This window comes from Callospermophilus lateralis, chromosome 11 (assembly GCF_048772815.1).
Source record: "Callospermophilus lateralis isolate mCalLat2 chromosome 11, mCalLat2.hap1, whole genome shotgun sequence".
Taxonomy (NCBI): domain Eukaryota; kingdom Metazoa; phylum Chordata; class Mammalia; order Rodentia; family Sciuridae; genus Callospermophilus; species Callospermophilus lateralis.
This window is the reverse complement of record NC_135315.1, coordinates 43,016,996-43,042,099: the sequence shown is the minus strand read 5'-3', so window position 1 is coordinate 43,042,099 and position 25,104 is coordinate 43,016,996. Positions and strand designations below refer to the sequence as shown.

The 25,104-nt window shown below is 35.1% G+C and overlaps 1 protein-coding gene across 3 annotated transcripts in view; it reads left to right on the top strand.

The window, feature by feature from the left end:
* Ssh2 (slingshot protein phosphatase 2) overlaps positions 1–25,104 on the top strand; it is a 265,723-nt gene that overhangs the window by 84,536 nt on the left and 156,083 nt on the right. For all 3 annotated transcript variants that reach the window (XM_076871695.1, XM_076871694.1, XM_076871696.1), the window contains one exon: positions 24,920–24,963. In XM_076871695.1, the coding sequence (XP_076727810.1) occupies positions 24,920–24,963 (44 nt within the window). The remainder of the gene's footprint in view (positions 1–24,919; positions 24,964–25,104) is intronic.

The window sequence follows — 25,104 nt, the reverse complement described above, 5'->3', positions numbered from 1 at the left end:
CAGTGAGACTCTGTTTCTGAATGAAATATTTTTTTTTTTTTTAAGGCGCTGGTATATGATTCAGTAGGTAAAGTGCCCCTGGGTTCAATCCCTGGTACCCGCCCCCCCCAAAAATTGTATAGACAAAGTGAAAAAAAAAAAAAAACACAACAAATTGTGAAAAGATTTTCAACACATGGTGAAAGGTAGTTTCTATAATAAACAAGAGGCCTTAAATAAAAACAGTTTCAGGTAGTGAGAATTTGAAGGGCCTTTGGATAGTTTGATATTTATATTTTAGAGTCAATTTTTTAAAAATTCACTGTAGATTTTTAATAATAAAGTAATCTAGGATTCTCTGGGGCCTTAGGTATAACTTAGAATCTCTTACTCACAGTTTTAAGGATGGGAGAACAGAATTTGCCCTAAGTTAATTCTGGAGAAAAGAGGCTTTTGTCACACGTATTTCTCTACTTTTTTCTCCACCACATGAGTTTGAATCTATAGGTTACTGTGAAGTCTGGGAACTGGTTATCATAGTTTGTCCCTGGAAATGTTTAGTAATCCCCAGAGGCAATTTCTTTCCAATTTTTTTTTATACATATACACCTGCTTTTTTTCCTTCTCAAGAAATTTATTTAACAATAGCAGACTCACACCTGGGCCATTTTTAGATGCCTTAAGGGTAAGCTACAGAACAGCCAGGACTATTTTAAGCAACTCTGGCTTTCAGAATTTATGGTCCTTCCTGATGTGAACTCCATAGAACAAGAAAATATCGATTAAAATCCACTGTAACATTAATCAAGTGTGATATTGCTTTGTAGTAATATTTTAAATTCTATCATGCAAAGTTATGTTCAGGACAAATGATTAGTCTCCATCTCTCATTAAGTACTATTGTTTCATTTCCTTTCTCTTTTGTGTTTTCCACTGGTCTGGTTCTATAGCTGTACCTTGAACTAATTAAACTGGAGCATTTGCATCAGGCATAATACCAAAAGCAGAGCAGAACTGGCCTGGGCACTTCCTTCATTGACTGTATTCACCTTTTCTTACCAGATGCCTATGTCTTAGGGAATGACCATAGTTTAGTTTCTACATCTTGTGTATATGGTTACCTTTAACTCATTTTTTCTTTTAACAAATGTGTACAGGGTACTTCCTATGTGCTAGACACTGTACTAGTTGCTAGGGATATAATGTTGCATGACAAACATGGTTCTGCCCGTTGAAACTTAAGAACTAATGGAGAAAGATGGCATTAAACAGCTAATTTTGCAGTAAATTTAAAAATTATGATAAATTCTGCAAAGTCAAAAGCACACAATACTATGAGAATACTGCTAGCAGGGACTTAACTCACTTTGGAGGAGGAGAAATGTAAGGGTTAGTGGTCAAGAGAAAGCTTCCTTGGGGAACTAATATTTTGAGTTGTACGCTGAATGATGAGTCAGAATCAATCAGGGAAAAGTCAGGTGAGGAGAGTGGGGAAGATAAAACTTAAAGGTCAGTAAACTGCATTCAAGGAACAAAAGGAAGGCCAGTGAGACTAGAACACAGAAAGTAAGGGGCAAAATAACTCAAAATGGTGCTGGTAAAGTCAGCAAAGGCCATATAAGTGCAGACTCCAAAGAGCTAAATTAAGTATCTTGATCTTTATTTCTTTGACAATAAGAAGCCTCTTGGTTGGGGTTTGACCAGGTTGACTTTTTTTTTTTTTTTTTTTTTAAAAAAAAAAAAAAAAAAAAAAAAAGGTCTCACTGGCTTTACTATGGAGAATGGGCTGGCTGGCTAGCTTCCCCCCGCCCCCCCTCTCTCTTTCTGCCATTGATATTTGGGGCTTCATATTCCTGTGATTTGGTTTAGTTTGCTTAATAAAAGGGAAGTTGACAGAAAGGGAGTATGGTGTGCTGGTCAAGAATGTGTGACCCTGGATAAATTACTTTCTTTCTCTTAGTCCAAATTTCTTTGTCCAAAGAATGGAAATAATAAGTAGTATACCTGCCTTTTAGGGTAATTGTGACAATTCATTAAATAATGCCTGTTGACACATTGTATAAGCCTTTAAAAATGTTAATCACTATTACAGTCCAACAATATTATGAAGGGTTCAGATAGTCCTCTGGAAACTACCTACTCTTTGAGGCTGGATGGAATAGCATTCCACCCATTGGTCACATATGGACTTGTCTAGCCACCACTATTGGACTTTAGGAATTGTGCCTCATAGTTTAATTCTACAAATGTCATTTGGAGATGGAAATGGAAGCTAAGGAAGAGTTGCTTTCTTTAATCCTAGCTGTGGTTTTGCTTTGAAGCTAGTCTTTTTTTTTTTTTTTTTTTTTTTTTTAAATAAATACCAATGAAACTGTTGCTGTTGCTTGCAGGAAATTTGTTAGAATGTAATTAGTTGCTTGGAAACGTCTATCTCTTTGTTTCCCACAATACTAGGTATCTAATATGTGTAATTATACTGCTGAGCAAAGCTTCAGGTTGATCAAGGTTAATTGTTGACAGTATTTGAAATGTTAATAATGTCTAACCAAAACTGCTTTTCCAAAATAGATTGTTCTGGGTTCATAAGAGATTTAAGTACTGTTGATTTCCTCATTCAGCAAGATGTAATTCTAGGCCTGGAAACTGGGATCTTCTGATTTAATATCTTCTAAGGAATTAGTATGCAGAAGATGTGTTTTCTCTTCCTCTTTTGAATTTACGTCACTTGCTTACAAGGATTTTAACTACCTGACTTTTGATATCTTTAACCTGTCCTCTAAATATACATTTTTGCCATAAGTTCATTTGGTGAAACTAGGAAGAGGGACAAAAGCATATCCTTTTTCTGTAAGAGTCCTGGGGAGGGGATCTTATAACAATAGAAGAGAGGTCAATAGAGAGAAAGGAGAGGAGGGGATGGAGAAGTACTAGGGAATGCATTCTACCAAACTGAGTTATTTGCATGTATGAATACATGACAATGAATCCTGCTTATATGTATAATTTTAATATGCTAATTAAAATAATAATGATAATAGAAGGAAGGAAAATCAGTAGGGTATTAGGGGATCAGAGAGGGTCTAGGAGGAGAGGGAAAGGAAAGATATTGGCAAATGTGCATGTACAAATGTGTCATTATGAATCCCACTATTATGTATAATTATAATGCATACTCAAGAAAAAGTCCTGGGGAGTTTTGAGTGGGTGACAGTCTATTCTAAAAGTTTATAGATTCTGCCCAGAGAGTCTGTTTTGTGTTTAACTTTGCACTGTAGCTTAAGAACATAAGAGGGCTGAATTTTAAAGAAAATGATACTGCCAAGTGCTATGAAAAGGAAAAATTTAGTGTCTTATGGAGTCAGTGAGAGTTCATTGTAATCAAGTTCATTTACTGAATTTACTAAAGACTTCTTGTGGTGATATAGTTCGCAGATGATGAGTATTCCATTTTTAAAAATACAAGTGAGCTTTGATCTTTTTCTTTCTCTTGTCCAGAATGATGGCTCTACCTACATCATTGCCTTTTCCGTTACTTAGCACTCAAGACTCCAAAGCATTGGCTAAATTGTTTGGGCTGTGGGGAGAGTGTTAGGTGAGAAAAGAATTGACTAAAAATAAAATTTTATCTAGCTGTTATAGAAAGCTAACCAGATATCCTACCATATGTGACTATCTTTTTTAAAATGATTAAGTAAATACATGAAGTACTAATAAAACCTGAAGTGTATAGGCTTATATTGATGCAGACCTCTGCTTTCTTCTTCTTAGAAGACTATCTCCACCAACCTTATTGTTATAGGTTGGATCTAGAATGTCCTACAAAAACTCGAGTGTTGGGGCTGGGGTTGTGGCTCAGTGGTAGAGCACTTGCCTTGCACACATGAGGCACTGGGTTCAATCCTCAGTACCACCTAAAATAAATAAAGTAGTAAAACAAAGGTAATGTGTCCGTGTTCAATTTTTAGAAATTTTCCAAAAACATTTAAATAAAAAAAGCTCATTTGTTGAAGTCTTGGTCCTCAATGCAGAAATGTTCAGAGGCGGGGTTTTTAGGAAGAGATTGGATCATTAGAGCTTTAATCTCATCAGTGAATTAATCCATTGATGGGCTATTATAATTATTACTATTGTTGTTGTTATTATTATTATTATTGAACCCAGGGATACTCAACCACTGAGCTTACATCCAGCCTTTTTTATTTTTTGATCTTTTTCTTTCTCTTGTCCAGAATGATGGCTCTACCTACATCATTGCCTTTTCCGTTACTTAGCACTCAAGACCCCAAAGCATTGGCTAAATTGTTTGGGCTGTGAGGAGAGTGTTAGGTGAGAAAGAAATTGACTAAGTTGCTTCAATTGTTGAGGCTGGCCTCAAACTTGAGATCCTAATGCCTCTGCCACCCAAGTCACTGGAATTGCAGGTGTATGCCACTATGCCTGACTGGATTCAAATTTTAAGGACATATTGGGAGATATTGGCTGAATTCATAATTTTAATGAATTATTGGGAGATAATAGAAATTATAGGAGATAGGACCTAGTTTGTAGGGTGGGTCCTTGTGGGCTTTGTCCTTGGAAATTATATCTTGTCTACACCCTGTTCTTTTTCTTTCTACTTCCCTACTGTCGTGAAGGTGAGCAGCTTTCTTCTGCCATGCCCTTCTGCTATGTTTCTACCTTGGAGCCAGCTGACAATGGATTGAAACCTGTGGGCCAAAATAAATCTTTCCTCCTTTAAGTTGATTTTTTCAGGTTATTTGTCACAGCAACAAAAAACTGACCAATATACATACCATGTACATATTAGTATGTTGTAGCTATGTTGGGTTTTTATTTTCTGTAGACATTTATTCTTTATTTTTTAATCTATATTATTTCTTTCATTTGTTTCAGTGTTTGTCCTGCCCAGCTCTAAAAAGCCGGGCTGAGGATTGTGTTAGGTCACAATGTGCGTCACTTGGAACTTTCTAGAAAATGAACATTTTATTCCTGTATAAATTCCAAATTTTATAAGAAATGACAATTGGAAAACCAAGTTCATTTTGTTTTAGTTGACTATACCTATAATTGAAAAAGGAATTATTTTTTAAAAAAATATACATATTTTTAGTTGTTGATGGATCTTTCTTTATTTGTGGCGCTAAGAATCAAACCCAGCATCTCACACATGCTAGGCAAGCGCTCTACCACTGAACTACAACCCCAGCTCAAGAAAAAGGAATTCTGCATGAGCCACTTAATATATGCCAAGTACTTTTCTAGTTGCTTAAGATGCATCTGTTAACAAAACCAAAAATCACTACCCTTGTAAGCTAATAGTTTGATGCCTGTTATCATTTCTTTCCTCTGCAAGGAAAGAATTAGACCCAAATTCAAATGCTAGCACTACTACATATTGTCTGTGACTTTGGAAAGTCACTTCTCTTACTGTGAGAAGCCTAGTAATCATGTTGTCTTGTTATCATTCATATAGAATCTCAAAAATCATGCATTGCATTAATTCTATAAAGGGGAATTTCCTTTAAATTGCTTGAATTTGTACTCAGAAGTGATCTATGAAGAAAAACTTAGGAAAATTTGCCCAGGATTTACCCATATGTGTTCCCTAGTATGTGTTTTTACAACTGTTCTGGCTTAATATCAACAATGATTAAATTTTTAGCATGAAAGCCAATACCACGTGATTTTATATTTATAGAATTTAGTCTCACACATGTCATCAGTGTTGAGAGAAATGATGTAGAAAATGAAAAAAATGGAGTTCTTTGGATGGATAGTTTTTTGTTGGTATGGTATGTATCTTTTCCTTTTGGGATCTCTGTCTGCATTACTCCATATGGTTCTGGTGGGACAAAAAATCATTAGGCTTTGCTTTTCTATCATTAAATGATCATATCCCCATAAATTCATGTCAGGTTGGTCAATCAAAGTACTACTTTTCCCCAGATACCATGGTGGTGCATGATCCAAACAGAATCAATCTGTTATATTCATATAGATGTTAGAAGTAGAAAGGATTGACTTTTTTTTTTTTTTTTTTTGTACCAGAGTTTGAACTCAAGGGCACTCAACCGCTGAGCCACATCCCCAGTCCGATTTTGAATTTTATTTAGAGACAGGGTCTCACTGAGTTGGTTAGCACCTCCTCGCTTTTGCTGAGGCCGGCTTTGAACTCATAATCCTGCCTCAGCCTCTCCAGCCTCTGGGATTATAGGCATGCGCCCCTGCACCTGGCAAAAGGATTGATTTTTTTTTAAAAAAATATATTTTAGTTGTCAATGGATCTTTTATTTTATTTATTTGTGGTGCTAAGGAACAAACCCAGGGCCTCACACATGCCAGGCAAGTACTCTACCACTGAGCCACTACTCCAGCCCCTTGATCCCCCAACCCTGCCCCACCCCGGGCTTTGATTATGTATACTTAGAATGGTTGGTGGAGACAGTTGGCCTGAGAATAAGAAAAAAGCAAGGGGTGGGCATAGGGGGGAGGAGTCTTAATAATATCATTGCACTTTTTAATTCTCCCTGAATTTAACTGTGTGAAACTTAAACCTTTTTTGTTCTTCATAAGTCAAATTGTTTCTAACTGAAAGTATATTAAATAACAGTATTTTTGTGATTGTGGGTAGCCATTTGTGTTTGCCAATATTTCTGGTTCTCTTTCTCTTACATACTGGTAGTATTATACTTCCTTGGAAATTGAAAATAGTCATGTAATGGCAAATGATATATAAATGATATTTGTCATTGCTAATTGGAAGGCTTTAAGTCTTAAGAACTGAAGCACGATTCATTAGATTCAATTCTCCCTGCCACAGAAACCAGCCTAAAGAGAGGACAACATGGAGCTGATTCTCCACCACCCTAGGATGGATATGTAACATAAATGAGACTGTTATTTTAAGCCACTGAGATTTTGATGCTGTATGTTATTATAGTCCATCTGACCAATTATGTGTAGAATAGATTTTTCTATATTAAAATTTTCTAAATATTTTAGGTGAAAAATATTTTAGTAAAACATCTAAACACAAGATGAGACAATATTTTAGTATACATATATTTTAGTATACATAGTTGTTCTGCTTCAGTAATAAGCTATAACAAGCAGTAATGTTTCTGGCTTAACATACAGGAACTAAACCTGCTTTTTGAACTGTCACCTCTGACCAAATTATAATTGCCTTATTCCATATCATTTGGCAGGACAAAGTCTATAATGGTAGGTATGTAAGCACTTTAGACTTGACCATTACAGTTCCTCTTATGTGGGCAGGATAATGATGGCATCTCCTAAAGCAGGTCTTACTAGTCAAAATTAGAGAAACTAGACAAGTAGGAGGAAAGGGTTCAAGGACAGGTTGAACAAAAACCTGATTTGTAGCCATATAATGTATCAGTATTGAAGCCTGAAAGTGGACAGAGCCCTTGATTGATAATTTACATCAAGGAATATGCTTAGAGCCTGCAAAGTTGATATTTAATATAAGTAGTAGTAAGCTCTGCAAACATGAACATCCTGTTTGAGCTGAATTAGAGCATTAGTGCCATTGCCATTTATTCATGTCATATAAAACAACATCTCTTCTACCCCTGCCTCCATCCATCCCAATCCTCGACTTATAGGCAATATATAATTTTTTAAGGAATTTCAGGGAATAGTTTGCCAAATATTTGTATAATTATTATAATAATTATAGTTTATAATGAGGGACAACATATTCTTATGGGCAGAGCACACTCTAGTTATTTGTCATTTAATCTTTGGGGTTTACCTTTCTATACCTGTAATATGGAAATAAACATTTTTCTTTCCTCTCTCTCTGGGAGAATGGGGAGTTGTGGTACATAATGTGTTTATCAGAACTCTTGGTTAATAGAAACTGACCAAATAGAAAAATAAAGGTTATTTTGGAAGTTAAATTTAAGATATAATTGGATTTAGGGCATCAGATTATCTGTGTTGGTTTTATTTTTGTGGGGACCCTCCCTATGAAGCAAAGAATACAGCTATTTACAGTCCTTTCTGTATTTATTTTTACCAGCTTACTCACTCTAATATAATGATACCGTGTGAGTGTGGGGGGGTGTTTGGGTTACTGGGGAGAGAACCACAGGGATGTTTTACTCCTGAGCTACATCATACCCAGGTCTCCCAGTTCTGCCTTTTTTTTTTTTTTTTTTAATGCTGTGATCCTGTCTAAGTTGCTAAATCTGTCCTTGAACTTTTGTTCTCCCTGCTCCAGTCTCCCCAGTAGCTGAGATTGTCACCATGCCTGGCAAGATACCTTTGCTTCAGTAGTTCCAGCAGGAGAATAGGAAAGGATGGTTCCCTGAAAGAAAATAAGAGTATAATTGTCATCATCAGAAAAGGAATTGATGGGACAGGCAAAACCAACAAATTTTCATTATATATAAGTTAAACTTGTAGAGTATACAACTATACTACAGATACAATTGTCTGTAGCAGACACAGCTGTTTGAAAATTCATGTTCTTCCACCATTCCTAATAGAAACTTCTATTTTGTTCAGATAGGTCTCCATTTCTTCCCTGTAGCTACATAACTCAAGAAGATTAGACCAGTCCCAGCCCATGAGTCCTGATTAGACCCAGTCAGCCAGGGAGTATAGTCCCATTGTCATAGCTTGATCTGGGTATGAAACATGATCCAGTTAAGGACAGTGAGATGAAAAAGTATGCTTGGGGGTGGGGGCAGACTTCTCAGATAATTTTCCTTGTACTTAAAAAAAAATGTGTGAAGATCTGTTTTCCTCAGCTGTTGTTGGGTATATATATAATCAATCTTGACTCTGGCCATCATCTTGGAGCCATATTAACCTGGCAAAGCAGAAAGATGAGAAAAACTGTATCCTTGATAGAGTTCAGACACTGAATTTCCTTTTATTATGTAACATTATGCTTTTCCTTATTGTTTAAACTATTTAAGGTAGTTATTTTTTTTTAACTACTTGAGACTGAAAAACATGAGACTGAAAAACATACAGGTAATTGTGCATTCCTCAGTGAGGAAAAAAGCTCTTAAAGGGCAATATAGTTCCCCTAGACCTGTTATAGAGCTTTACACATCGTTGAAGCTCAATAAAATATTTGGTATATAATCATGGTTGTTTTTACTTGTATTTGAAATTAAAGCAATAAAAAAAAGACACTTTTCTTTCTCCTTCTCTAACAATTTAATTCAAAAGCCACTAGATAGAACTAAGAAGGATAGGTGTCTGTGGCCCAGAATGGGATACTGGAACTCAACTGGGGTGAGAAGGGCATTCACATGGGGAGGTACCCTGAAGCTGGATGTGAAAGCCTGAGCAGGGTGAGGATGGGACCCCAGTGGGAGAGGAGGTGTTAGAGCATAAAAAATGTGAGAAAGGCATCCACAAAGAGGGGCACTGGCTTAGTGCAAAGTGTCAGAGCCTGAGTGGGGTGTGCTTACTTTTCTGTTGCTCTGGAAATTATGTTACTTTATAATAGAAAATAGGTGCTCAAAATGCACCTGTATTTTATTTTTTTAAACTGTGATAAAGTTGATATTCCTAATGCCTCTTTTTAATATGAAACTATTGTTTGTTTGATTATATTATGTGAAATTCTTCAGACATGTCTGAATAAAGCAACCCTACCTTCACAGAAAGCATTATTTTCTATAATGCATAAATTTAATTAATTATACCTAATCTACTTTTCATCTCTATAGAAAATGTTTTTCATTTTAGTCTTCACTGGAGTAGAACTGAAGTATTTCGTTTTCTCAAAATTGTACTATGTACTTTAAGTTTCAAAGGCAACCTGGAGGAAATTGTCTTTTGAGGAAAAAAATATCAGGCTCTCTGGTTTCCCTCCCAAATTCTTTGATTTTTGTGAGCAAAAGTTTCTGCTCATCATTAATACCAACACAATAGTAAGTGTAGTTGCAGTCACTTTGCAACTGTATTAAATAGTCAAGATTAAATAAGTTAAGCTTACTCTATTTTATTAATGATAAATGTGGTCAATCTTAGGTTCCACTGTGATCTTAAGGCAGAGGTAGAGTAAGATTGATTTTTCCAAAGCCAAGATCTGTATACTGTCCAATCAAGGTGCTTTTGTGAAAATAAAGGTTATAGAAAATGAGGATCCAAAAAAAAAAAATAAAGTTTTTTTTCAATAATTATGTGGCTTTTTAACAAAAGCTTTCTATATCTAGTAATATATACCACTTAAGATATGTTTAATGAAGCCAAGGAACTGTAATACTTTTTAAACTAAATGCCAGTCTTGGGTGACTAGTAGGCCACAAGTCACTGGGAATATTAAAGGGAGTGAGGTACTGCATAAGGAGTTTACAGCATTTTTTAATTCACAGAACAAAATGCATTGAATGTCAGAGCATTGGTGTTTTTTGTTTTTACAAAATTAACCTTTGTTATTGTTAACTTGTTTCTAGTTTTGTTTTTTTACATGCTGGGGATTGGATTCAGGGCCTTGGGCATGCTAGGCAAACATTCTACCTTTGGGCTGCATACCCACTCCTTCCTTTTTTTAAAAAAAAAAAAATTTCATTATAGTTTTATTTATTTATGTATTTATTAATTCACTCATATGTAGTGCTGAGGATCAAACCCAGTGCCCCATATATGCTAGGTGAGTGCTCCACCACTGAGCCACAACCCCAGTCTCCCAGTCCTTCCTTTTTATATTGGGCTGACCAAATTTCCCAGCTAACCTGGAGTTTGTAATCTTCCTGCCTTAGCCTCCCAAGTAGTATGGGATTATAGGCATGTGCCACCAGCCTTCAGTTTTATATGGCCATGAATTCCAAAGTTTATTAGGTTATAATACATTTAAATATCCTTTTATTTCTTAATAGTGCCTCCAGTGGTTGTGGTGTTTTTTGTTTTTGTCTTTAAAAACTCCAATGTATAAGAAATTTCCTTCCTCCATGATTTTTCATTATTTAAAACCCAAACTCATTTTTCCTTTTCTTACTTAAAAACTTTTTTTCTGTAATTTTTTGCTCCAATAATTCACCCATTCAGTAGATATTTGTAGACTACCTATTAGGATAAGATGTCAGTGTACATGATTATAATACAAGAAGTAAGATATCTGTGAGAACAACAAGAAAAGGGAAGCTTGTACCCAGTTGAGGGAGATCAGAGACTGAGTTTTGCAAGATTTTCTTCCTGAAAACCAGGAATCAAGTCCTTGAAAGAGTTTCAAAATAAAGGCATTTTTGGGGGATATGGTTCTAAGAATAAGTTGAAATGATTTGGAATTCTGAGTGAACTTTTTTAGAGGCCTTGTAGACAATATATAAAAAAAGACAAATAGAAGTTCTGAAGTTCTTATGGTTGATTATTCCCCTAAGTAGCAAAGGCAGAAACTGGTGCAAAGTCCAAGGACCTATGGGAAGAGAAAGACAGCAAGAAAGCTGTCAGTCTAATCTGTGTTTCTTACGTATTGAATTCCTTTATTTGTGTGTGTGTGTGTGTGTGTGTGTGTGTATACACATCTAATTTCCCAATAGATTTCTTTTTTAAAAAAAAATATTTATTTTTTAGTTTTAGGTGAACAGAATATCTTTATTTTTATGTGGTGCTGATGATCGAACCCAGTGCCTCATGCATGCTAGGTGAGCACTCTACCACTGAGCCATAACCCCAGCCCCTCCAATAGTTTCTTTATAAATTAAAACCCCAAATCTACAGTAATGGCTTCTATTTTAGGTAGTCTCCAGGAAAACCCTTTTTATATCATAAATTCAATGGAAATATTTTGTTTTAATTTTTTTTTTTTTTTAATTCAGTAAGCCAGTAATGAGGAATGAAAGGAAGCCTGGAGGAATATTTTCAGGGATTTAACCACAGATGGTACACCCCACCAGGGTCCCAATTCTTATGCTGTCTGTGTGTATGTATAGTAAGTACCAGTTAATTGTATTTCAGCTATTTGTAGTTGCAGTTTTACTTTTGCTATGTAATTATTTGCTTGTCTCCTTCATCACACTTAAGCAGGGCCTGCATCTGTTTTATCCCCAACACCTAGCACAGTGCCTAGAAACATACATGTCTTTTGATGGTAGGGTGCTTGCCTAGAATGTGAGAAGCCCTGGGTTCAAACCCTTGTACCCTCCGACACACACACACACACACACACACACACACACACACACACACACAGATATCTTGAATGAATGGACAGGTGGGTCTAAAGGATCATATCCCGTCTTTCTGTCATGGATTCATTTGGAGTAATCAAAGTGTTAAGAGTTATATAGAAACAGATTTTACTTTTCTCACAGTAATTTTTTAGAGAAAGAAGCATAAAAAGTAGATGTTTACAACCTGTGATCTACCCTTTAGTTTACATTCAGTTTATATTTATTTTGCCTCTTAACTATTCATATAACTGTTATTGTCATCTGGTCTTGATTTTAATCAAAATGAGGGCAAGAACTGTGTCTTTTAAATTACTTGCCCAAGCGCCCTGGTATTGAAATGTCATAGGATTAGTGCATGTAAAATACAGTAGTTTAAAAAGGATTTTGACTTTACTGGAGAAATATTTAAAAATAGTTTTTATGTTTTACTCATGTGAAACTATTTTAAACTCTTCACTTATATAGGTCAAGAATGAAGTATTTATGAACATTTCATTGATTAATTATTTAAAGTTATCTATACAGTGGAGTTATTCTAAAGGCCAAAGATCAGATTTGAATGTTTTCATAGCCTTCATAATTGTTAACTGTCTATTAATGATTGCTTACTTTCCAGTGAATTGTGCATACCAAGTATTCAATTCTGTGACTCCTCAAATGTATGAAAATTGGTAATTATCACTGTAAAAATGAAATTCAGTTCACTGCAGCCTCTGGAAGCACTTCACACTAATATTGAATGTGCCCATGTGTTTACATCATGTACATAGACACACCTGAAAGCCACTCTTGATTTTCTTCTGCAAGGTTTAGTTTATCTTGTTGTAGATTTCTTGGATCTTGCAGAAAATATAGCATGAAAGCATTTTGTGTGTCATCTCTAATGGTTTGAGAGGGTTTTTGTCTTAATCTGCAGCATACCTATTTTATCCCATATTTTCAGTTGACTCTAATTGTGTAATATTTCATTTTACCATTTCTTTTTAAAATATTTTTTTAGTTGTAGATGGACACAATACCTTTATTTTGTTTATTTTTCTGTGGTGCTGATGATCAAACCTAGTGCCTCACACATGCTAGGCAAGCACTCTACTGCTGACCTACATCCCCAGCCCCATCATTTTACCATTTCTTGGTAGCCTTCATTTCATGGAAGTATTCAAGGCATTGATCAGGAGATGTTTTTTAGGAAATTAAGCAAGTTGTAGCTATTTCATGGTAGGTACTCAGAGAGGGTATTTACTGACCAGGATATTGTCTGGGTATGCCTTTTTATATTTACCTTTGCTTCCCAGAATCATATTTTTGAGGATTTGCTAATATCTTTCACAGGTCTTTTTAATTTACACATATAACTGCAAGGACTGTGCTAGTTTCTTAAGAAAAAATATTTAATGACAATGAGGATGGATATTTTCAAAATTATTCTTTATAAAGTTGATTATAGCACTTTCTTTTCTCTTAAACTTTTAATCAGTGTGTTTAGGGAGGGAGTGTATCAGTAATTTTTTTCTTAGGATTTAGAGCATAAGTAATAAATATTTTCTGAAATTACCTTAGGGTATAAATTTCAAAGATCAAGGAGAGATCTTCATAAGATTTGTGCACAATGGGAGGGAAAGACTTGTGGGAACCTTCGGGAAAAGCAAGAATGCTGCCAGAGAGAATAAGACAGTGGAGAAACAGTCAATTAAAAACAATAAGTGCTTAAAAGACTGCATAGCTGGGAAGCTTCTGTCTGTAAATTGACAATGTGTGATGCTGATTTTCAGCAAATTGCAGGGGAAATTCAGATGACTGAGTGCTTCTCTCATGAAATTCTACCTTCCTCTTACACAGCATATCCTATTTATGCAGTTCTAGTTAGACCTATATTACTAAGGAGGTGATTTTTTTTGTTCAGTTGGTGAGTTGTTAAGGTTAATGAGGACTATAAGTATAATTAAAGACTAACTGCATTAAGTTGTCAATTTTTTCTTAGTCACTATTTCCATGAATAAAACCAGGAGTGTATTAACTGTAAAAGGATATTAATATTTGGTTTCCTGATATTCAGTGTATTAGTAAGGATCACTAGCAGGCCTCATTTATATTGAGTTAGATCACATTCTGATTTTCTGACCCCTTTATTTCAGTACCTATGTTCCCATTTCAAACAGGAGTTTTTCCTTTTCCTCTTTTCTGCTGCCTGCCTTCTTTTGTGTGTGTGTGTGTGTGTGTGTGTGTGTGTGTGCGCGCGCACGCGCGCGCACGCTTGGGGGGGTGATGAGGGGAATGTGCGCACTACTTTTCCAGCCTTTTGTTTATGGAAGTCTTAACAGTGACATGCCTGCTGTCTTAGTGGTATAAAGGAATTACACCTAGGCATTTTAAGCATCTGATCTTCTCCATATTTATTAACCTACCCTGCCCCCAGCTTTTAACTTGTATATTAACTGCTCATAATCAGACACAGGCTTAATTTTAAAGTTACAAAAAGCAGTCTTCTGCAGGGCTCCTCAATTCTTTACACCAGAAATTTCTTTTAACAGAGAAAAGTGAATGAGAAACTCCTGACAGTCTGGGGATAAGACAGTTTAAAGGATCCTATTACATGAATTCTTATGGTTTACCTTATGTTTCATGCAAATGTAAACATGTTTATCTCTTTTACTGTAAAACTATTACTTCCCACCAAGTAAAGTTGGTGATCTGAAAATAAGCTCTACATTCATTCATTCTTTGACTTTAGTAATCCCCTCATGCTGTGTCATGACCCTGGGACACATGTATCCCAGTTTAAAAACCAGGGTCTCATGGGGCTGGGGTTGTGACTCAGTGGTAAGCATTCTCCTAGCACATGTGGGGCACTGGGTTTGATCCTCAGCACCACATAAAAATAAAATGTATTGGGTCCAACTATAACTCAAAACAAAATATTGAAAAAACAAACAAACAACAACAACAACAAACAAACAAAAAACCCCAGAATCTCAGCCAGGTGCAGTGGCCCAGGCTGTATTCCCAGGGGTTTGGGAGGCTGAGGCAGGAGGATCATGAGTTCAGAGCCAGCCTCAGCAAAAGCAAGGAGCTAAGCAACTCAGTGAGACCCTGTCTCTAAATAAAATACAAAATAGGGCTGGGGATGTGGCTCAGTGGTTGAGTGCCACTGAATTCAATCCCTGGTTACCCCTGCCCCCCCCCCCAAAAAACAACCCCAGGATCTCTCAAGAGAAAAAAGGACATTGAAAAAGATGTATTGCTGACATGGCTGTAACATTAGAAGCTGCTGTACAAAGAAGGAAATGGAGAGGTGTCACTCAGGTAACCATCTGCCAGCGAAAGTTTCACTTGTTGATTTTTTCAACTTATTTATCTCTCTCTTAAAATTTGGTTAGATGATATGTATATTCTACCTAATATATCAAAAGACATCTAATTAAGGGAAGAAAAGGAATAGGAATTTGTACATTTTCCCCATGTCCCTACATCTTTTTTTTTTTTTTTTTTTTTTGTACCAGGGATTTAATTCAGAGGTGCTTAACCACTGAGCTACACCAACAGCCCTTTTTATTTTTATTTTTTTAATTTTAATATAGGGTCTCAATAAGTTGCTTAGGGCCTCACTAAATTGTTGAGGCTGGCTTTGAACTTGCCATCCTCCTGTTTTAGCCTCCCAAGCTGCTAAAATTACCACTACTTATCTTCAAGGTTTTTTTCTAGTTGTAATACATAAATTATAAATGAATTAGTAAGCTAAGATTTTAGGAAACTTTTTTAGACAGGCATGTAAAAACCCAAAGCTATGAAGGAAAAGATTGCTAGATAGGACTTTTTAAAACAAATAAATAGCTGGGTGTGGTGGCATATGCCTGTATACAATCCCAACCGCTCAAGAGGCTGAGGTGGGAGAATAGCAAGTTCAAAGCCAGCCCCAGCAAAAAGAAAGGTGCTAAGCAACTCAGTGAGACCCTGTCTCTAAATAAAATACAAAATAGGACTGGGGATGTGGCTCAGTGGTTGAGTGCCCCTGAGTTCAATCCTTGGTACCAAAAAAAAAAAAAAAAAAAAAAAGCACCTACTACTTTAAAAACAGGGTGATGATTTAGTTCAGTAATTTATGACTATTATTGACAACATGACCCCATTGTTCTGTTTCTATTAGAAGTCAATTGTACAAGTCTCTAAAATGATTGCCCACATGACAATGTGGGTTGGTTACGGCTATGAATATTCTTAAGTGAGGAATTATTGTTATTTATATTTTGAACAATCATATAATAAATAATGTTTAAAAAGATTCTTCTTTCTCTGTTGAAGAATCTATCCCACAATACTTGGCCTTTCTTTTATTTTAACCATTCATTCCATAAATATTAAGCATTGCTGGGAGTTGAGTATACAACAATGATCAAGACATAGTTCCTGCCTTCGGACTTTTAATGTAATGCCCAACAAGTAAACAGGTACAGGTAGTGTGAGCATTGTTGTACTAGAGTGCTAACGAAGGAGCCATGCTTGCACTTGGAAAAGCATGGAATCCCAGTCTTAGAGGCAAGGAAGGTCTCTAGAGAGAGGAACACCTAAGCTACAAATCTGAAGGATGAATAGAAGTAGGGAAGCAAAGGGTTCAATTTCCATGAAGATTGTTCTATAGAAAAATCTAAGAGACAAGATGGTGTGACTCATTGGAGACACCACAAGAATTTCAGTATAGGAAAATTCACTTGCAGTTGAAATACTTAATATCTGAAACTAAATAGTATCATTTTCTAAGATGTAAGAAACAGAAAATGCTTGTGATACTAGCATTGGTTGGAAAAAAGGAAAACTACTTCTAGCTAATGGCAAAAAGTCAATTTACTAGATTGTCCTTGCATCTTTAATGACAGATACATGGCAAAAATTCAAAGCAGAAAAAGTTCATGATAGTTTGCAAAATCTAGCTTTGGCTTCTAAAACGTTTGTTAAGGGGCTGGGGATGTGGCTCAAGCGGTAGTGCGTGCGGCCTGGGTACGATCCTCAGCACCACGTACAAAGATGTTGTGTCCCCTGAAAACTAAAAAATAAATATTAAAAAATTCTCTCTCTCTCTCTCTCTCTCTCTCTCTCTCTCTCTCTCTCTCTCTCTCTTTAAAAAAAATAAATAAAAGGTTTGTTAAAATTCTCAACCCTTTTAATTAGTTGTAAATTATGATGATTGATTGTCATAGTTAGTGAGAACTGAAGACTCCCACCATCACCCCCCTGCCTCAATTATGACAGCTCCTCAGCCTGCTGAGGCAAATGCACATATTAGAACATCTCTTTAGCAGCCTCCCCTCATCTCACCTCTGATGAAGGGGTATGAGTCCTTAAGACCAAACATTTCTCTAAATGACCAAAAGGAAATGGAAGAACTTAATTTGAAATTTAGGCTGTGTTTAAGATATGCATGAGATGGGTGATTGAGTTGAGTTAGAGGTAAGGTAGCCAGTAAAGCCAGTAATGAGTGCTGCTGTTGGATATCCAGGCATGCTTGCCCTATATAAGACCTGTACCTATCAGCTCAATCAATTCCCAAAGCTTCCTGGTCCATTTGACAATTAAGAAATGTTTTATACCACAAAAAGATTTTTGTGGAAGATTGGTCTCATAGCTTAGGCTCTGTCCAAGGTTAAAGGCACTGAAACTGGTCTTCAAACAACAGCAGCATATGAAGTGTTCTATCAGTATTTTCTGTGAAAGCAGTGCTTTCTCCAGTTTTACAACAGTGTAAACTTGGGTTTGTCTGCCCTCTAGTGGACATCTGTGGTGACACTAACCAGTGTTTTCTAGCTTTAGGGGGAAAAAAAAAAAATGATTGACCTTATAAATTTTAGCCTGTTTCTATAAAGAAGTTTTTGTTATTGCCAGATTTGTAATTCTACCCAGGTTTTTAGATGCTCATAAGTACTTTCCCTGGCTTCTCCATCAATGGATCAGATTTAAAGCCCTGCCCCCTCCAGTTTTATCTTTGGTGCCTACCCAAAGGCAAGCCCTGGGTTTCAACTAAGCTAATGAGCTCACTGCCATCCACAAGGTGTCACAGATATTTTTGTTGTTCTTTCATTTTCTCATGTCTCAAATTGCCTATCAGTCCTTCAAGACTGGACTCAAAATCCAGTTACCCTGTGAATATATATCCTCAGTGAGGTCTCTCTTCTGAATTCCTGTGGCATGATCTTCTTGTGACATGCATTTATACTGTATTTTTATCAACTTTTCAAATATGTCTACCTTTCTCTTGAGTATGATATTGGGTCATACCTTTTTGTTTCTCTTTGGACTCTAGCAGCTCTCAATGAATGTGTTAGTCATTTGCCCATCAAAAATTTTACCCAGTATCTTTTCCCCTATTGAAGGCTAAAACATTACTTGTATAGCTTTAAATATTAATATTATCATAGTAGCAACTCATTTCCTTCTAATAAAAAATATCTTACCAATATACCTACTTGTTAAATATTTGAATTTCTTTTTGGTCAGAGTCATTAACTGCATTTGTTTACTCATTAGTTTAAAAATGATTTTAGGAAACTTGAGAACATGCCTGCTGTGGTGGCAAACTCCTATAATCCCAGTGGCTTCAGAGACTGAGGAAAGAGAATTGCAAATTCAAAGCCAGTCTCTGCAACTTAGCAAGACCCTGTCTCAAAATAAAAAAGGGCCGGGAATGTGGCTCAGTGGTTAAGGGCCCTGGAATCAATCCCTGGTACCAAAAAGAAAAAGAAAATTTTAGAACATCGTGCCGTCAGTTTAATGTCTCTTCATTACCTGTGTCTGTGTGTGTTGGTCTAATGTTTTCATTTGTAACCTTGGTTATTTCTAATTTAATTTTTTGTATCCATAAGTAATTAGAATGTTTAATATTGAAAGAAAACAAAGTATTTGTATTTTATTTCACTTCCCCTAGATGTTGTTATTGCCTCTTATAACTTTTAAATTTATTTATTTATTGTAATTAGGTATATATGATAGCAGAATGCATTGATTCATTGCACACAAATGGAGCACAACTTTTTCTTTCTTTGACTGTACACAACATAGTCGTACCACATGTGGAGTCATACATGTACCTAGGGTAATGACGTTTATCTCATTTTACCATTTTTCCTACCCCCATACCCCCTTCCCATCTCTCCTTCCCCTTTGCCCAATCAAAGTTCCTCCATTCTCCTCATATGCGCCCCCCCCCCATTTTGGGTCAGCATCCACTTATCAGAGAGAACATTTGGCCTTTGTTTTTTGGGAGATTGGCTTACTTCATTTAGCATAATATTCTCCAACTTAATTCATTTACCTTCAAATGCCATAATTTTATACTCTCTTAATGCTGAGTAATATTCCATTGTGTGTATGTACCACAGTTTCTTTATCCATTCATCTATTAAAGGGCATCTAGGTTGCTTCCACAGTTTAGGTATTGTGAATTGAGCTGCTATAAACATTGATGTGTCTGCATTACTATAGCATGCTGATTTTAAGTCCTTGGGTATAGATCAAGGAGTGGGATAGCTGGGTCAAATAGTGGTTCCATTCCAAGTTTTCTAATCAAGATGGAGTGGTAGTAGCATAAGGATTGACAAATAGATCAGTAGAACAGAATAGAGGCCAAAAGTAGACTTTCATTTATTGCTATCATTTGATATTTTACAAACAGAACAAATATTACAATGGAAAAAGAAAAGTATTTTCAACGAATAGTGTTTGAAAACTGGATGTCCATATTTTAATAAAAAAGGAACATCTATCTCTATCTCACACTACAAACAGATATTAAATTTAAGATTACCTTGTATACAAACCCATAACGCTTTTGTAAGAAACTACAGTAAAATATCTTTGTGATTAGAGGGTAGGCAATTTTTAAAAAATATTTTGTTTTTAGTTGTACATGGACACAATACCTTTATTTTTTAAATTTATTTTTATATGGTGATAAGGATCTAACCCAATGCCTCACATGTGCCAATTAAGCACTCTACCACTGAACTACAACACTTGCCAGGCAGATGTTTTTGAGAATGCAGAAAACAATAACCATGGAAGAAAAAATTACTAATCAAACCTCAATTGTAACTCTTCTACGTTTTTGATTAGAGTGTAAAGTGGTACACTTTGGGAAAAGCCTCATAGTTTCCTATAAAATTACAAATACATTTACCCCAAGATCTAAGAGAAAGAAAAGCATATGTCTACCAAAAGAAAAAAAAACACAAAATATGTTCATATTGTAACTTTATTCAAAATATTCAAAATTCAAACAATCCAGATGTATCTAACAATAAGAGAATGAATAAACAAACTATAGTATATTTATATGATAGAATTCTCAGCAATGAAAAGAATGGAAATAATGTTGATTGCAACATCATGGAGGAATCCCCAAAATATTGTATTGAGTAAAAAATACTTTCCATTAAAGAGTACAAACTATATGACCCCATTTTTTTTTGGAATCATGTAAATAGAATCATATGTCAGACACTAATCTTATATTTTCTTTTATCTTTTTATATACTAATTTTTCATGGGAAAATGTAGTGGAAAAATAATCAGAACAACGTTTTCCTCTAGATATGAGTGGTGCCATATATTAACTGGGAAGGAAACATAAGAAAATTTTCTGAGGTGACAGAAATGTCCCATTTCTTGATAGCCAAAAATCTGAGTTACATAAGTGTACACATTTGTAAAAAATCATTGGATGGTGCACTTAAGATTTGTGCATATTTAGCCAGGCTGGCACATGCCTATAATCTCAGACTTGGTCAACTGAGGCAGGATACTCATAAGTTCAAGGCCAGCCTGATCAGATTAATGAGACCATATCTCTCTTTTTTTCTTCATATATTTATTCTCTTTTCAAAAATGTTTTGGTCTCCCGCTATATCTCAGAAATGTACTAATAGCTACTTTTAAGTTACAAAATACAAAATAACAATTTATTTCTTGGAGGAAAATCTTGGTGATTACCATTAAAAAATGAAATTTTGAGTTCCCATAGACTTTCTTTTTGTTAACAGTCTTTGAACTTTCTCATGGCACACATGTAAGGCTGCCTGTGTTACTCTAGCCTCCTAATAGATATAATTGCATTTGTAGTTTATAGAGAAAATACAAAGACAAGTTCTGAAAATAGCCTTAAAAGAAAGTGATCTTTGCTTATAGAAACATCAAAAGCAAATTGGACTGTGCAATCAGAGCCATGAGTTTTAGGAAAACTACTTTCCTTTCACATCTTTTGTGAAGATTCTTTCAAGAATGCCACACCCATGATCATGTAACATTATTATAATTGTGAAATAACATTATTACATTCATAAATTAACATTATCCAATAAAAGGCACATCTTTAAATATTAAGAAAATCTAAAAATAAAAATAGAAGTAGAGAATACATTAAAAATCAATCACTTAATTTGTAAACCTTGAGAAATAACAGCCTATTCCAGTTTCTTCAGAGGCTTGTAAGCTATTTGTAAGAGTGGTCAGGAAGTATAGAACAACAAAATGGAAGACAGGACTTGGAAACAAGGCCAACATTAATTTAAGAATTTACAACTTTCTTTTTTTTTTTAAATGAGCCAGAAGTATTCTTTTATAATGTTGATTCAGGTCAGCATTTTATTATGAAAGAATACTTCTGGCTCAAAAGTGATAGATATTACAACCTGACTCTTCCTACTAATCTAGCATAATGGTTTCTTTCAGTAATAAGTGTGTCTTCATTAAGTGCTAGTAAATTTTAAGCTACCAGAAATCTTTCAGTTATGATAAGTACTTGGTTGTAATTACAAATTTCAGAGTCTGAATATTGGAAAAAAATCCAAGAAAAAAAACTTTTTGAGGGAGGGCCTATAGTAGAGAAAATAATGTTCTAAACCTGTTTTATTAAATGGAATATCCCACTACCCTTAAATCAATTTCACTGAAGGTATTTGAGATGGGTGAGAGGAAGTCAATAGGATTTTCTGCTACTAGTATAACATCTATGAGAAGAGTTATGATGTTACTTCTAATGAAGAAAACACATTTCATGGGATTCCAACTTTAAAATTGAATCCTTGCACTTTCAAAAGTTTGAAACTCAATTCAAAATGAGTTAAGTTTTAAAGGACTTGGTAATATGGTCCCATTAATGAAAGCTAACAATGGTACTGCATAATACTATAATACCCAAACTCAAAGAATAAAGACTTCATGGGTAAAAAGGAATATATGGAACAGACCCTATCTCAAAATGAAAAATAAAAAGGGCTGGGGATGTAGCTGAGTGGCAGAATGCCCCTGGCTTTGATCCTACTGCAAAAAAAAGTGTGCATTTCATTGTAAGTTTTACCTTAAAGAAAAAAAAAAGAACTATAACGAAATACTGAATTTTAATTAGTGACATGTATTTAAGGACAAGAATACTTATATAAATATGGGTTTATGGATTGATAGATGAACAGATATGTGAAAAAGCAAGTATAGACAGTATTCATGCTAGAATCCTGATGGTGGACATACAGACTCCTGTATGTTTGAAATTTTTTATAATAAAATGGGGGAAAGCAAGATAATTATAAACTTCAGGATACTAGTACATGGGATAGGAAATAGGAAATAAATACATAGGTGGATGCAAAGGTCGATATTATTCCAGCCCTAAGGTGGAATGACATTCACAGATATTCATTTTACTATTGTATCTCATAACTTAAATATGTGTTAAATACATTCTTCCTTATATAATATTTCATGCAATAGAAATAATTTGAGAGGAGTACATCAGAATTTGAGGTCTGTTAATCAATAATAATAATGAAGTACTATTTGTTAAATAGGAAATAATTCCCAGGAAATTATTTCTATGTATTACAGTTCCCTTGGACACAAAAATAGTACATCTACATTTGCTTATTTGAATATTTTCACTTTATTTTTCCAGGTTTTGACCTTTGATTCCAGAGACAGTTCTTTCTCATTTTAATGCCTTTCTTTTTGAGTTGCTAAATATCTTCTGAACCTAAAACTTCTCCTACAGGCAAAAAGTATAATGCTCTATATAATGCATATTGTACCTGTCCTCCCTCTGGGAGTAGAATGTCTGTTCTTCCTTTGGGGAAAATTGTAAGCATCCTTAAAATTAAATTTGTTTTTATACAATTTGTAAATAATTATTAATCCCCATTTCCTATGGCTCACCCAAATGATGTAGGAACAAAAGCGATTGATAGATGGCAATGGAGAGACTGGGAAGGGACTTGATAATGGATTGCACAAAGGGCTTTAGGTGTTCAGATCTCAGCAATGACTATCAGCTCAGCTCTCTTCCCTTGGGCAACTTTATTTATGTGAAAATAATGGAGGAATAAAAGTCTGACTGTGACTTGGAATGGAGACAGAATAGTTCAGAGGTAAATGGGGATGGCTACATAAACTAGAAAATATAAATGGGTCATTGGCAGACAGTCCACATATTGTTTGAGATTATTTTTCTTTTCCTATTTCTGTGTATGCCAGATAGGGCAAAAGCAATGGGAGAACACGTATAAAATATCAGCACAGTGCAGTGATGTATGTCTGTAAATCCCAGCAACTCAGGAAGCTGAGGCAGGGTTTCAAGTTCAAAGCCAGCCTCTGCAATTTAGGGCCTAAGCAACTTAGGGAGACCTTGTCTCAAAATAAAAAAGAAAGGGCTGAGGATGTAGCTCAGTGATAAAGCACTCCTGGGTTCAATCCCTAGTACCATGAATGAATGAATGAAATGTCAAGGAGCAAATTTAAAGGAAAAAATTCAGTATCATTAATTTTATCATCATTTATCACTTTTCCTTCATGTCGATATTCTTTTCTCTGTGAAGATTGTATAATATAGTAATGTATACTAATTCCTAACTATGGCTAGGGAGAGGTAAATTGATTTTTAACCAATTGGGAGGCATTATATTGTTTGTTTTAATTCTGGCTTCATCGTGTGCGTTTACCTGGACAATTTATTTCCTTTTTATGAATTTTGGTTTGTTCTATTTATAAAGCATCCATTAACTCTAAATTGTCGTAGACTATGGGGCTGGGGATATAGCTCAGTGGTAGAGTGCTTGCCTAGCACACGCAATCCAGTATAGCATACACATTAACAAGTTCTAAGACTATTTATGTGCTACTTAAAAAAAAAAAAAAAAAAAAACCACAAAGACTGCAGTTAAACTATTAAGTGCTTTTTTATATCAATTTATTCTTTGTTATATGTGTATGAGAATCAGTGAAAATATAGTTCCATTATTATAGTTTATAAATAAGTAGGTACTTAAAGTGTTGTGCACAGTGCCTGGCACGATGGAAGTTCTCAATAAGCAGTAGCCATTATGTTGATGGTGATAGTGATTTGATCAGGAGCACTTGGAAGTGGTACATTTTTTAGGTTGTTCTTTGGAGATCAGAATCATAGGTCATCTTGAAATTTTTGCTATTAGTCACTTATTTTGGAGTTAAAGTAGCACAAAAATAACATAATATGTTCAATTGTTTTTCAGAGCTAGTAGTTTTAATGAGTAGCACTTTGTTATCAATGAAATTTATTTGTAAACTGATGTTATTTCCTCCAGGAGTAAGTTTCAATGGCATCAACCCACTGGGTTGGAAGAAGTCACCTTTTATGAAGAGAATTTAGTTTAATGCGGAACAATATAAATACGCTATGCCCACATATAAAACTTAGTAAAAATTTCATTGGCAATACCATGATATGAAACTTTAGGTTTTAATTTTTTTTTCATGTTCTATTTATACAGGAGGCAGATAGCGGGGAGGAAGAATGCCGGTCACAGCCCAGGAGGTATGTGTATTCATTATATCATATAATATTTTGGTAGTTGTTTTTTTCTAGAAATTGTATTTGGTCTTGTCAAATTAGTTTATCCTGGATTCCTAAGATGCTTCATTGATCTTTCAAAAATGGGACTGCTGTAAGAATCAA